Source organism: Triturus cristatus, chromosome 2_1, assembly GCF_964204655.1.
Source record: "Triturus cristatus chromosome 2_1, aTriCri1.1, whole genome shotgun sequence".
NCBI classification, from domain to species: domain Eukaryota; kingdom Metazoa; phylum Chordata; class Amphibia; order Caudata; family Salamandridae; genus Triturus; species Triturus cristatus.
Window position 1 is genome coordinate 376,145,396 of NC_140581.1, and position 14,956 is coordinate 376,160,351.

General features: G+C 44.1%; 1 protein-coding gene across 2 annotated transcripts in view; it reads left to right on the plus strand.

The window, feature by feature from the left end:
- Positions 1-14,956, plus strand: part of SETD9 (SET domain containing 9) — a 153,587-nt gene that overhangs the window by 69,784 nt on the left and 68,847 nt on the right. For both annotated transcript variants that reach the window (XM_085631363.1, XM_085631364.1), the window contains exon 4: positions 5,051-5,166. In XM_085631363.1, the coding sequence (XP_085487489.1) occupies positions 5,051-5,166 (116 nt within the window). The remainder of the gene's footprint in view (positions 1-5,050; positions 5,167-14,956) is intronic.

The window sequence follows — 14,956 nt, forward strand, 5'->3', positions numbered from 1 at the left end:
GCGGACGGCACGCACTGTGTATCCATGTATGCAGACGATCTCCTCATATATATATATACGGGATGTGACGACGGATCTCACCGAACTTGAGACCGCCCTGGCGGAGTTCGCGGAGGCCTCGGGGTTGAGGGTGAACTGGGACAAGTCCATGGTCTACCCCCTCCACCCGGACGCCCCCTCTCGGGAGGTCTGGATCGGTGACCGGAAACTGCATTGGGCGAGGGAGGGTCCCCGACATCTCGGGATCCGATTATATAATTCCCCAATCGACATTTTTGAGGGGAACCATCGGAGAGCACTAGCAGGGATACGATCCTCCATTGGGTTCTGGCGGAGCTTACCGTTGGCCCCGATCGGCCGGATAGCCCTGGCAAAAATGATTCTGGTCCCGCGGCTCTTGTACTACTTCACCAATCTCCCAGTGATCCCCCCCGCTCCTTCGTCAAAGATTTAGATACACTCCTCAGCTCCCTGATATGGGGGAAGGGACGACACAGAAACGCGCTGGCCAAGCTAAGACTACACACAATGCAGGGGGGGCTCGGGGCGCCCAATTTCGAAGCCTACTTCCTGGCGTCGCAGCTCCAATGGGTCTCGTACTGGACGGCAGAGCGATACCTACTGGAGACATGCACTGCCACGGGATATGTGCCCGGGCCCGAGTTACGTCGCCTGCTTTTGCCGGGCTCCCGTCCCGTGCGAACCTACCCCCTGCAGGTGGACATCGCCCGGAAATGTGTTCAACGTATCCACCGCATGGCACCGCGCTGCCCTCCATACACGCCATCGCTATCGCTAGTCGGCTGGCCCAGAAATTACGGATTTTTCACACCCGCCATGCTCCGGGAGTGGACGGTGAGGGACATCGTCGAAGCAGAAATGCTATTTGACGAGGGACAGCTCCGGCCCTACCGACAGCTCATGGAGGATTACGATTTGCCCCCCAGGCCAGTTCCTGCTCCACCATCGACTCCTCAGCCACTTTCGGCCATATTCTGACCTCACGCAGGGGGAACCTCCCACACATCCAGTCCTCCACACAATCTTACGAATGGGACGGGGCCGACACCTTATTACATGGCTGTATAAATCAATCGGGGACCTGACACCCCCACTGCTGGGGCCTCTCCGGGCCCTATGGGAGGAGGAGGCAGGAAGACCATTTCACGCCAGCGAATGGGACAGTGCGATAGAATTCCCCAAAAAAGTATCCAGGAATGCCGGCTTTAAGAATATACAGTTTCACATTCTCCATAGGGCCTATTTGACGCCTGCGCGTCTTCAACGCTTTTATCCTGACACTACATTTCTGTGCCCTCGCTGTCAAGCGTGGGATGCTGCCTTCTTTCACATGTTCTGGACCTGTCCGGGCATTCAGAACTACTGGACATCTGTCCACGCGACACTCAGAGACCTCACGGGGCTGACACACTTGACTACCTGGGCGGGTTGCGCGCTGGGTATCCTGGGGCGGAGAAAGCGACACAAGGTACCGATGCGCATCGTCTTCCTGGCCCACCTACTGGCCAAACGCTGCATAGCCATGCACTGGCGGTCCCCTACTGGTCCTCCACTTGCAGCTTGGGTAGGGGCGGTTCTAAAATGGGCCGCAGCTGATGAGGACGCAATACGAGAGGAGGAGGCCAAGGGTACCCGTAAAACCCCAATCCCTCTAGAATGGGTGCTCCTACTACACCAATTCGGACAATCTCAGACTCCAGCTGCCCCGGTAACCGATATGCATGCCCCCGATGTCGCACCACCTCACGCGGTTCCGGTCCCCACGGCAGGGAGTACCCCCACCCCCCCCACCCCCGGTCCCCCTGCACCACCTTCGGGCCAGATGGGTTCCCCCCCCCCCCCCTATTCATCTGCTGCACCCCACGGTTTCCCATCCCGGATAGCGCACACGCCCATTCCCCCCTAGATAGGAGGCAACTATACAGCCGAATGGGCAATGGCGGACTCCGGACATAGCCTAGGCCTTGTCACTCAGAATTTCATGGCACTCCCCAGTTTGGTTCTCCTCCCCAGTTTTCTAAATAGGCAGTGATCCGCTACAATATAGACCACTTCCACACGGAACAAGACATAGACATACTTTCTACATTGATGTTGGTCTCGGTTTCTACACATGTAACATACTCCTTTCCATGGATGTATGATTATATTCTAAAATGCCAATAAAAAGAATTTTGAAAAAAAATAAAATATTCATATATGATGAGATTTGGTAAGACAGGTGATACCGCATGCATGAGAGGATGTGAACAAAGGGTATATGAGTTGTGGAAGGGGGAAATTGAACAGTTGAATACGGTGAGAGAAGGGAGTTCCGAAATGGACTCTAGGACATTGATATATGAAGGACGGGTTACACCTCCAGAAAATTTGAAAAAAAGCAGGAGACCCGGAAGAGGGAATCAAATTATGAACACTGTGAAGATGTGATGGAAGAAGACTTGTACACCAGTGAAGGCAGTGAAAGAGGTATAAATATATAAGGATGCGAAAAATTTACAAGACTAACTAACAGCAATACAATGATATTGGATTCCAATATGACATACTTAACTCTTATAACAATTCTTTTTTTAAAATGCGACAGAGAATTGTTTCTTCATGAAAACAAGTAAATTGCCACTTCTGCATCTGTTTTGGAAGTAGAGTATGTTATAAGGTCTAACATGACAAAACACCTGTCTTTGCTAAACTGTTGTTACCCTATACATCAATCTTTGACCTGTTTGGTTCAGCCATGTTCAGCCATTTATTTGAGGCAGTATCATTCACATCTTGGATCACCCATAGGACTATAAAAACGCTCTATTTATGTTGTTTGTTGCATGATTCTGCTTCCTGGTCATTGGTTCCATTGCTATGCATGAGGGACTTTTTTCAAATCTAAAAGGTATGTACCTTCAATCATCACACTTTGTCACTTTAATTTCTTAATCTAATTTTATACATAATATAAAAAACAATCCTTTTGTGTTATTGTTTTTCTCTGCAAAATACATTTGTTCAATTTACTGCAACACAGATCAATTGGTAGGGTAGGCAAAGGAAACATTCCTCAGCAAATTCAGCTTCCGGCATTTTAGGACTAGGTAATTGGTGTTAGGATTGGCAATTCTTGCCTTATGTAGGGACTGTTATCATAGACACAGTGCTGGAAGGCTCTATACAATCTTCTCCTCTTTGCCAGTTTGTGTCCGCTGTCCTATGTAGTACTCTACTATTGAACTATTAATGTGGAATATTGGGTCAGACTGAGCTCTAATCCTGTACTAAGTGAATAGCAAGCACCATTTATTTATTATTCAATATCTTAATTGCCAGATCAACCTTATGGCCCAAGGCCGCTGTAAGGGGTAGTTATGAAACCCATCTTGGAAGGGGTAATCTGAAGCGAATGCAGAGCCTATGTCAAGAGCACCAATACTTCTAAAGCATATTATTGTTATTTCTCAGGGGCATGTGTCGCAAAAATGCTTTTGCGTGACTTCAAGTAATTCAACCTTGGAGACCTCGTTGCTGACCTCCATTTTCCAAAGTAATCCAATCCCAAGCAATAACAGTGGTTACTGATGCTGATGAATCTTACCCCACTCTCTTGTGAATGTTTCTTTTAAAACTGAGGAACCTAATTCATGAAAACGCATGACCCTTTGCTTTACTTTAACGCATGCGTTCAGTATCAATAACATGGTACCTTCATGGAGCATGAGAGCCACGTGGCACCGCAGTAGAGGACTGTCGCCCAGTCCTGCAGTCAAAGGCTACATTCATGCCCCCTTCCACTTTCTTAAGTAGCAGAGTGCTTTAATTACAATAGGTCCTGCTTGACTTCACATGCACTCTACTTTCAGAATTTGGCTTTTGGTTACAATACCTGAAATAACCTTAATTGAAGGGCATTCTTGGGAATTCAAACCAAGAAGAGCTTTGAGGTGATCAATGGATTCTAAGGGCTTGTTTTAAAGTTTGGCGCATGCGAGACATCTGCTAAAAGTGGCAGGTATTTCTAGAGATGCGGGACTTCCGCCACTGAGACTTACTTGAAATTACTTTACATTTTTGACAGGGATTGACTATTTCTCTGGGGAGTATGTGCTTCATTGTAATACCTTTTATAAAAAAAAAAAAGATTTTCTTTTAACCTACTCTAATGATTGTTTACCTATTTTTAATGGTGTACTAGTCCCCATTTAATTTTGTTTAATTGCTCTTTATTTTAAATCTTACATGCTGAGTAAGAGAACTTTTAGGATTGCTTACATATCAAGGATAGGACAACATCATTGTTCATACTGTCCGGAATGATTGTTCTCCTGACTTATGCTTAACTCTAGCAGAATGCCATCTTCCAATCTAACTCGAAATGTTGGACTGGCTTGTAGTGTTTTACCCTCCACAGATTTCTTGTGATCCATTAAAATGTTCCTTTCAATGTTAGTTCTGCCTACATTTCTTGGAGGAATATGCCACCGAGCCCACCACATTGTGCAACCATGCTATTTAACATTTTTCAGTAGCATGACTATCAAAAAATATGGAATTTCGGAGGGAGTGGTCAAATGATTTTATGTGAGGGTCTCTATGTAAAAAACGTGTGAAGACTACCACTTTATCCCCTCGTCTATTTCATGGTCTCTGAGTCTCTTCCGGGACTGAGCAGTCAATAGGGGTTTACAAGTGACTCCTACGGGACCAGCAGACGTGAACAGTGTATGGTTTAGAAGCAATGCTATTTACTATGTTGTTCATCAGTCTTTCAACCAAGTGGTAGGTATGCACTGTAAATGCTATCAGAGATTTGCTTAGTGCTACATTGTCATTAGGGTGGCCTCGCAGTGCTTTGGGGTTCAGGTATCTTCATCTCCAGCTCTCGAGGATTTTCTCACAGACCAGACTCTCCTTTTTCTTTGATTAGTGGAATAAGTTCCCACTGAATAGCATCAGTGTAACTCAGTGAAGAGCCAAGCTTTAAAACCTTTTTGATGTTTGAATTCACCATATAGTTACTTTCTTTCATAATGTCTTTCAGATCGTGCAGTAGAAGAGACCAGCTTGGTCCTTTTAAACTAAGCGATGTCTCATGGCTTACTCCATTTCACCAGAATCCCCTAGCTGTGGGGCAATATGTCAACAACTGTTCGAATGGTAAGTTGTTTACATTTTATTAGCAGAAAAATATTTGGAGCCAAAGTTCAGATGTTTAGCAAAAATTAATACAAATGAATTGCAACTCTCCATATAAAAATGAATTAAAATATCAGCCCAAATGCCTATTTCGTAAATCGTTTCCTTTTGCAAAATATTTCAGACATTTATTATGTTTCCTCCACCAGTGGCTAAAAATGCATAAAACTTCAAATATAAATATAATGTATTTACAACTATTGTCCATGGTTGGAGAAGATACAGGCAAAAAATTCTCCTTCACTTTAATTTCATAATTTTTGTTTGAGTGCAATGTATGTGCTTAACCAGTTTTTGAACTATGTAACACAAAACATTATATCATTAAAAAAGGAAAACAAGAATACATAATACATGTAAAAATGCAAATAAAAGAGGAATATATCAGTTCATCTTGGCATGACAGAGTCATTGTAAATATACAAAGATTTCCTATAGTTAATCACTGACCATAGATAAGTTGACATAATGCAGCAAATAGAAAGCATAGCATAAGCAGGGCGGCATTATACAAATGTATGTTCTCACAGACTGGGTAATATTATGCTCTTCCTCAAATCTTTAAAAAATTTACTGAAAAAGACGATCTGCATGGTAGTTTGGTCTGACAAATTGTCACAAGTGCATTTAGCTAGTGTCTTGGACCAATCGTTTACAGTGGAAACTTGTCAACTGATGGAATATATCCAGTCAAAAATGACTTAAAACAAACCTGTGCCTGGCATTGAGCACACATTTAAGCTATGGTTGCATGTCATAAGTAACCAGCATCATTTGATTTTGAAGAACACTTGGTTTTGAAAGTTCTGTGGTCAGTCTAAGCTGCTCAAGCAAGGGTAAGCAGGCCTTTTTAAAATCTCTTCTACTAGTGTGCTCCAATGTATTTGGGGAATTAAAATATTCTGGGTTTCCCAAGTCAAGACAGAACCTTTTAATTTAGTTCAGCCAAGGGATTTTGGAAAAAAAAGATGATTTAAAACAATCCCTGATGACTTCGTGATTAAGTGTAGTATTTTCAGAGGTCCATATCTTATACCAGAGAAGGACTGGCTGAATTCTGGCTCTATCTGTTAAAAAAGAAACCCCCAGCTCTGAGTGGCAGACGAATGAGGAACAGCTCTGAGGAACTGACAGAAGATTCCTAAAAGAGGAATTTTCCACAATCTTCAGGGGTCTGTATCCCCAGACTCCCATCATCATATAAGGCAGTCGACAAACACTTAGCTTTATAGATTTATTTATTTTAATGTTTTATAGAGCGCGAACATGACCCATGAGGGTATCAGAGCGCTTTACATGGTTAACAAAGGTGGAAAAACAGTAGAAAAACAGCAAAGTCTCATGAGCAGAAATATATAGAGGGGAGGGTTGAAGGGGGCATAGGGGCAAAGGGGACACAAATGTGAGGTTACAGATCAGGATCGGGTTGGTGGAAACCGTAGCCCCAAGGGTTCTCGATGGTGTCAGGTTGTAGAGCTGTGGAAGAAGCAATAGTCTTGGATACAGCCAGCATGTCATAGTGGCTGAGAAGGGGTCTTGGATCAGGAATTTACCCCTGAGGAAGGTTTTGGCCTCCTTCTTGAAGCGTGCTAGAGAGGGGATTCTTCTGATGTCGGGTGGGAAGGAGTTCCAAATTCTTGGTGCTGCCCCGGAGAATGCCCTATTGTAGGTTCTTTTTTTACGAAAATGGGTGGGTCGGAGAAGGAGATTTTTGGTGGATCGGGAGTTCCTGTTTCCTCCCGATAACACAAGTTTCTGTGTTAGGTATGCAGGGGAGTTTGCACATAGGGCCTTGTGTGTAATGCAATCCAATTTTAGCTGTGTTCTGGCCTCTAGAGGGAGCCAGTTTAGAGCTTTCAAGTGCGGAGAGATGTGGTCGAATTTCCTGGTGCCTGTGAGTAGTCTGGCTGCCGCGTTGAGACAGGCTTTTAGAGGTGCCAAGGAGATCTTGAGTAATCCTGTGAGGGTGGAACATCCAAATTCCAGTCTGGAGATGACTACAGCTTGAACTGCCATTTTTAAGTCAGGAGAATCGATGAAGGGTTTTAGTTTCCAAAGGTAGCTCAGGTGGAATCTGGCTGACTTGGCCATTGAATTAATGTGGTCTCGCATGTTCAGGTTGCAGTCGAGAAATATGCCCAGTGATTTGGCAGAGTCCACAATTGTCGGCGGGCAATTTAAGGCTGTGATGGCCTTGATCCACACCTGTATCTCCGGGTTGACTTTAGGGGGGAGATCAGGAGAAATTCAGGTTTCTTAGATGGTTAACATTTCATTAGGTGGCTGCTTGCCAAGATTTGTCACAAAATTAGAGTGCTGTGTTAGCTTTCATAAAATATAATTTACTAGTGCTAATGGCCTGTTTCCAAGATCCATGCTTGTCGAATAGAATACCCAAGTAAGAGAAAGATGAGGTATAGTTTGTACCACCAATCATGACATCAAGTCATTTCAGAGATCTCCTACCGCATTTCATTATAAAAAATGTACCTAGATTGACTAAAAGACGTAAATCCTGCATGTAATCTACAAAACAAGTGAGTAGCGGTTGCAGGCCCAAGGGTGTACGGGCCATAAGTACGGTATTGTTTGCGTAAAGGAGAGCCGGAATCGAACGATGGCTGATTTGTAGGAGATCACTACAATTATCTACTAGAACTTTACCCAAACTATTAATGTATAGGGTGAACAGAAATGGGCTGAGAACCACCCCTGTCTGACGCCCTTCTCTATATTAAAAGGGTGAGTGCATTCTCCCTTAAGGCCATATTGAACCCTGGCCTTACTCCCTCAAGAACTGTATTATAGGTGAGTCTACACCAAGCTCTGTCATGATGGCATACAAACTATCATGCAGGATACAATCAAATGCATTGGATAATTAAATGAATGCTAAAAACGTGGTTGTGCTGAATCAGGGTTACTTCCCAGTTAAAAGGTTGAGGTTTAGTTCCTGTTCTATTGTCCCAAGACCACTACGGAAGCCGTATTGTAGGTCAGAGAGAATCATTTCATTTCATTAGTCTTTATTATCGATCATTTTCATCATAAAAAGACAATTACAAAATGAACATTTCATACAAGATTAAAATAAGAAAAAGAAAAAATATCTAAAACACAGATCAGCTAAAAACGAAGATGACCACAAACCTAAAAACTAATACCTCCTATTTCTAATAATCCAGGCCCAACCTAAGAATTTGGCCACTGCCACAACAATACATTCACTGGTGTCAAATCTTAGGATATTTAGTGCCTCAAGCCCTTGTCTAGTACCCAAAGTACGACAAAGGGGTTTAAGCCATTTGGATTTAGGGGCTGCATAGGCCGGGCAAACAAAAAATATGTGACCCACAGTTTCTGGACACTCAATACACCAACGACAAGAATCAGAGGTAACACCCTTCCATTTTTTTGTAAATGAGTTAGTGGGTAGGCTGCCGACCCTCACTTGATGATAAAGGTTCCTATCGAGGGGTCTAGTAATAGTGTCCCAGTAGGCTTCTAAGAGAGGGACATTTTTCTCCACGAGGAACCTACCAGACAGAGACTCCACTGGGGCTAGGGTTAGTTGTTTTTGATTGACCATTGACCAATAAAGGTTTTTGAAAACTTTTTGGGGGGGAAGGTGTTAGAAACTGGATCAGTCCAAAGAGTACTCAGACCCATGGAATCCAATAGTGAGCTGACTTGTTTAAACCACTGGATATTGCCAGCACCCAAGATAGCACAGACTTCCAGGAAAGCCTTTGCGTAAGGCCCTAGTTCCGGGACCGTCCATAGTCTCCTCCAAAAGGCCAATGGTTTAAACCTGGCAATGTCATCAAAAGAATGACAGCCAAGGTCAAGCAATAACGGTTTCACTGGGGTAGAACAAGGGAGACCCGTAAGAAGCCTAAAAAATTTATATTGGGCCTTGACCAAAGGGGAAAGTTCAGAAAAACCCCAAAGTTCAGCACCATAAAGGATAGCTGAGTTAATCCTGGCATTGTAAATTGTGATGGCGGGACCAAATGATTTCATCTGGGATTGTTTTTGTTCTTTTACCAAACACCCCGATAGTTGAGCAAATTTTAGAGATAAAACATCTATTTGTGGCTTCCAATTCAGCTTGTTTTCGAAAACAACCCCTAAATAAGTCATGACTTGGGCACGTTCGAGTGTGTCCTTATTCTTGGTCACATTGCCAGTTGTGCATTTCCCTTTGTTAAAAACCATATATTTGGTTTTCGAAACATTGACTGACAGATCGAAATCAGAGCAGAAGTTGGTGAAAACATTCAAGGCTACCTGTAAACCGGACAAAGTCTGCGATAGAAGAAGGGTGTCGTCGGCAAACATGAGGAGTGGAATTTTAATACCACCCAGCATGGGGGCGTCCGTAGGCGTAGATAAAAAGTACTTAACAACACTGTTAATGAATAACAGAAACCGTGTCGTCGCCAGGACGCATCCTTGCCTGACACCCCTGTTAACTTTAAACCTGTCGGTAACCTGACCTTGATTCCCCCAACGTACTTGGGCGAAGTTGTTTTCATGCAACCTGGTAACTAAATGAAGGAGGTCAGCAGGCATCCCTAACTCAGCTAAAACCGCCCAAAGTTTAGTCCTATTGACTAAGTCGAAAGCTGACCGAAGGTCAACAAAAGCAGCGTACAAAGTACCGCCGCAAAGGTAAACCGTTTTCCAGACGATCAGTTGGAATTTGAATGCCTGGTCGATCGTGCTGGTGCAGGGTCTGACCCCGGCCTGCAGGGGCGAAATGGTATTCTCCTGCTCTATCCATATCAGGATTCTTGCCAGGATCATCCTAGCTGTGATTTTTTTGGACCGAGTCAATTAAGCTAATCGGGCGGTAGTTCCCTGGACAGGAGCGATCACCCTTCTTAAAGATGGGCAGGATTTCGGCACCCATCCAGGATTCAGGAATGGCGGCCCCCTTAGCTATAGCGGTTGCCATGAGTGCGATGTATGGCACCCAATTTCCAAGATCGAATTTGAAAAGGTCCGCTGGGACACAGTCTATACCTGGGGCCTTTCCGCTAGGAACCCTAGAAAGAGCCAACTCAACCTCTTTACAGTCAAATTTGAAGTTCGAGAGAGGGAGCATTACCTGGGAAGTTGGAAAAGCGATCACTTCTTTCAGGTTCGGATCTGAGAACTGGCGTTCGAAATGAGACACCCAGATGTCAGGGAGAACATAATTAGAGGGGGTCTGTGAACACGGAGAATTGCCCCATTTCACAATTTGCCAAAACAGAGTCAGGTTCCTTTTTTTACTGGCAGCCAAAAGATCATCCCAATGAGCATTGTCCCAATCTTTTTTGGCCTGAACTTTGGCCAAACTGTAATGCTTCCTAGCAAAACGGATTTCTGCCTGATTTTTAGTTTTAATGGCAGATTTCAGCTTGCTATAAGACTCACGACAAGCCTTGTTATACCAAGAGTTGGACTTATGACTAATAGATTTCCTGGCCTTACAAGGCTTGGAAAAAAGGGACTTGAGGTCTAAAAATAACTTCTCGTGAATAGAGGTGGACTCGGCTACGACTTCCTCGTAACTCAAGAGAGATTGGAGGTCAGCCACCGCTCGAGAAACTTTGGAGCTAATCACGGAGAGAACTGCGCTGTCAAGGGCAACCTTGTCCCAACGCACTCTCCGTAGATTGTTGGTTAAATGGGCAGTGGCAGTAATAATCTCTGTAGGTATGTTTGTGGGGGCTGAACACAGTGAAAAATTCAGGACAAGAGGATTGTGATCACTCTCTAGGCGATCCTGGATCGCCATATCACTTAATAGGTTCCAAAACTCAACTTTAATCAGGGCATAGTCAATTCTGCTGCAACGTCGTCCATCGGAAAAAGTGACCTTACCAGTCTTATCCGAGGGAGTCCGACCATTTGCTGCCCTGAATCCACGCTCCATACACAGGGACATCCACTGGATGGCAGATTCGGTCCACTTCTTAATAGGTGGAAGGTCAAGTGGAGGGATATTCAGAATTGTATCCACTTCCGTTGTAAGTGAGTCCCAAGCAAAGAGCATCGGCTCAAAGCAGCAATTTAAATCACCCACTATTACCACGTTAATGCGTGGGTTGACAGTTTCCAGAAAACCATCCAATTGGAGAAAGGTATTAGTGCCTTTCCCACCGGGAAGGCCCCTGTTGTATACATTAATAATCAGGGTGTCGGGTTCGTTTTTATGTTGTAACTGAATGATCAAAATATCAGGGTTATCAATTGATAGCTCAGCAATTCTATAGGTTAAACTTTGTCTTACCCAGATACAGAGACCGCCCGAAGGGCGGCCCCTTGTCCCACCAATAGCCGCTTTATAAAAGTTAACATATCCAGGGAGGTATATGGGATCCACAGCCCACGTTTCCTGAAAAACGAGAATATCGTGGGTGGTTACCCAGTCGGACCATTCCTCCATTACTATTTTACTCCGTAAACCAGCGATGTTCCAGGAAACCATTTTGAGATTAGAGTGGCTAGTTAGGCCTGCCAGCTGGGGGACTAAAGATGGACCCGGGACAACGGGGTGGATTTCGGTAATACCATCACCCCTACACACGGGATCAGGTAAGCTGGAGGCAGTTAGTAAAAATGGAGGACTGTTTGGGAGCAGAATAGAAATACCAGTCGCCGAGTCTAAGGGGGGGAAATTAGGGTTAACAAAGTCTTTAGCCTGGGATATATCCCGGCAATCCAAAACTGGAGAAAGGAGATCGATGTTTCTACGGGACACGTTAGAAAAGACACAAGCAAAGGTGAAATGAGTGACACCCAAACTACGATGGACCCCCCCACGCCCACCCCAACTACCCAACCCCGCACTGAGGGAACAATCAGGGCCCGCAGAGGTCGTGTGCGCGTAGCCCATAAAGGAGAGAATCTCATTACTTGCTTCTCTAATCTATACAAGATAATTCAGCCTACAGCTTTCACCAGTGAGTCAGATAATGAAATCTGCCGATAACAGGCTGGTAAAGAGCGCTCATCCTTCTTATAGATTGGAACTATAAGTGACTCTGACCATGTACTCCAAAAGCCTGAGCTACGAGTTGCTCCCAGCACCAGTACCATTGGGACCTGGTGCTTTCCCACCCTTACTAGCTGTGAGGGCCCTAACAAACATCTGTTATTCAGCGTCAAGATACCCATAGTGGTTAACGTGCGCTTTACAAATACACATGTTATTTTATGTTTGTTATGTTATGTTACCTCCTCAAAAGAGATTGTGACGCTAGAGATGCGCAGGGAGGTTCTACTATAGCACCCTCTGAATCATGAGATGCTATCTCTGCCAACATCTTGTTGGGATTTTGTTATATTCTTTACATATTAAGTCTCGGTTTCTTTAATTATTCAAGCACGTGTTATACCATTAGTTGCCTGCGCTTAGTTATCTTTTGTCTTAGGCTCTAAGTTCTGTATGGAGAGTCAGTAGTGTGTTCCAGCTGGATCGCAGTTGCGCCTGGGGTCCGCTGCTGGAAAGATGTATTGCCGTGCTGTCATCAATAAATCATTTTAAAAGCTTCCTGATACTGATACCTGAATTTTAATAGATTTGAATACATTTTTGCAAAATGAGTCACCCACTCAGTTTCTGTAATAGTGGCCTCCAATCTTGGGCCCCTCTCTTCTCCTCTTCTCTCAGATAGGAACTATTTAACTCACACTAAAACACTGTGCTGTGTTAGTTAAGACTAGCTTCGAGTAGGGACTCCCATGCTTTATCCTTTAAATCTTTTTTCTTCCTAGTCACAGTCAGGGCCAGACTGGCTACGGGGCGTTTTGGTGTGTTGCCAAGCTGGAGGCTGATTTCGATGACAGGGACCTGCGTGTGCTTAAAACCTTTTGTTTCGCTTTGTTTATTCAGGAGCACACGCAGGTCCCCATCAACAAAATCAGCCCCCCCGCAGTGAAATCAGCCCCCAGGTCGGCAGCACACCAAAACGCCCGGTAGCCATTCCGGCCCTGGTCACAGCTAATCTATTTTCGTGTCTACATGCCTGCACTTCCTGTACACACCGTGGTGTTTTATAAAGGGCTTCCTTAAGGCGTTTGTGAGCCTTGGTACAGATGGAATCGAGCCATCCTTGTTGATCCCAAGTAGTCTGTTGTCTGGTAGCATATAAACCTTCCTTTAATCCCTTTGTTATAGTAAGGAAGGCCTTGATAATATCGTTGGGGCTAACTATATCATCCAGGCATGTTTCAAAAGCTGTTCTTTATGTGGAAACAAATCTTTCCCCCCCCCCCCCCCCCCCCCCAAAAAAAATTGGAGTTGATCTGTTACCAGCGTAGTGTAAGACTATTTTGTGTGGCAATCTTGATATTATGGACTAGACATGGTGTAACAGACCTTGCTCGATTAATCAAGTGGTTGAGATCAAGAGCTACGCTTTGTGGATAGTGATCACTCAAAGAGATACTGTGTGTGGTAAAGTTGGATACCAACGAAGAGTGCTTGTAAGAGGATATTATTTAGTCCATAACGATGTTATCACCTCTTCCATTAAAAGTACACTTAAATGAAGTAAAGGGGACACAAAGTTTGTTAGAAAAGGCAAGATCATATTTAAACAGCATTTCAATTAATTTATCAGCATAGCCATCATGAGTGAAATGGGATAAATTACAATCATGATGTCCATTAGGCCACAGATCTTATTTTGAGAGCAAGGAACAAAGATAAATATTGAAATCGCCACCCCAAAGTATGGTTACTTCCTTCGTACCACCCTTACAAATGGACTTGTGATCTCGGTCAAGCTGGCCGAGGACAGTCAGAATTTCACTCAAGGGAGCATTGTTATAAAAATTAACCAACACAACATTGAAAGGGGACGAGGCTTCAATGATAACAAATTGGAAATATAATGAGGTCATCGCACTAGATACATTCCGGAAAGACAAATATTTTTCAATGAATACACCTAGACCACCCTTAGCTCTACCAGTTTTCATAGACACTCCTGGTACAAGGAAGGTTCTGTAACCATCAATATGTATAGGGTCAACAGTCTCCTGGAGACATAAGATTTGGAATTTAGTTACAAAACTCACCCATTCTGTAGTACTAATCTTTGCACGTTAAACTGTCACATTCCAAAATAAGACGATACAAGAGCGTTTGTTGGAAATTTTACTCAAAACATAAGCCTAAAACAGAACAGTCAACCAAGGTGTTTAAAGGCGTAAGAATAGAGGAGCTTGACATGTAATGGGAGCCATCTGATTTTGTTTTTTTTTTGGGGCGGGGGGAGAATTTTGGAGCCATTTGTTTTGGGTGCCATCATTTGTTTTTTAAAACAAATTTTATTGAGTTATCAAAAACATAGGCACAATAACGTACCCGAATAGGGCTGTAAATGGACAAATTGAAATCAAAACTAGTACTTAGCAGGATATTACATTTCCACATTACAACAGCAATCGTCGGTAAACAAAAGGAGAAAAGAAACCCCCCACCTGACATGGGGAAATGTGATCTGAATTGGGGATAATCCCCCATACCCCATCCTCTGTCCTGTAGTATGAGTCAGTGAGATCTATTAGTTGGTATCTCTCCGGCCATCATCTATAGCATGTAACTCTAACAACCCCCCTCCCCTCCTAATCTCAACTATCCCCTCCTCCCTGCCCCCCCCCCCCCAGGCATGTCGCTGAGTTAAGAAAGGTTCGCTGCTGGATCTGTGGGCAGGACAGTGATGTTCCGTGGCCCATGCATTCCAAACCG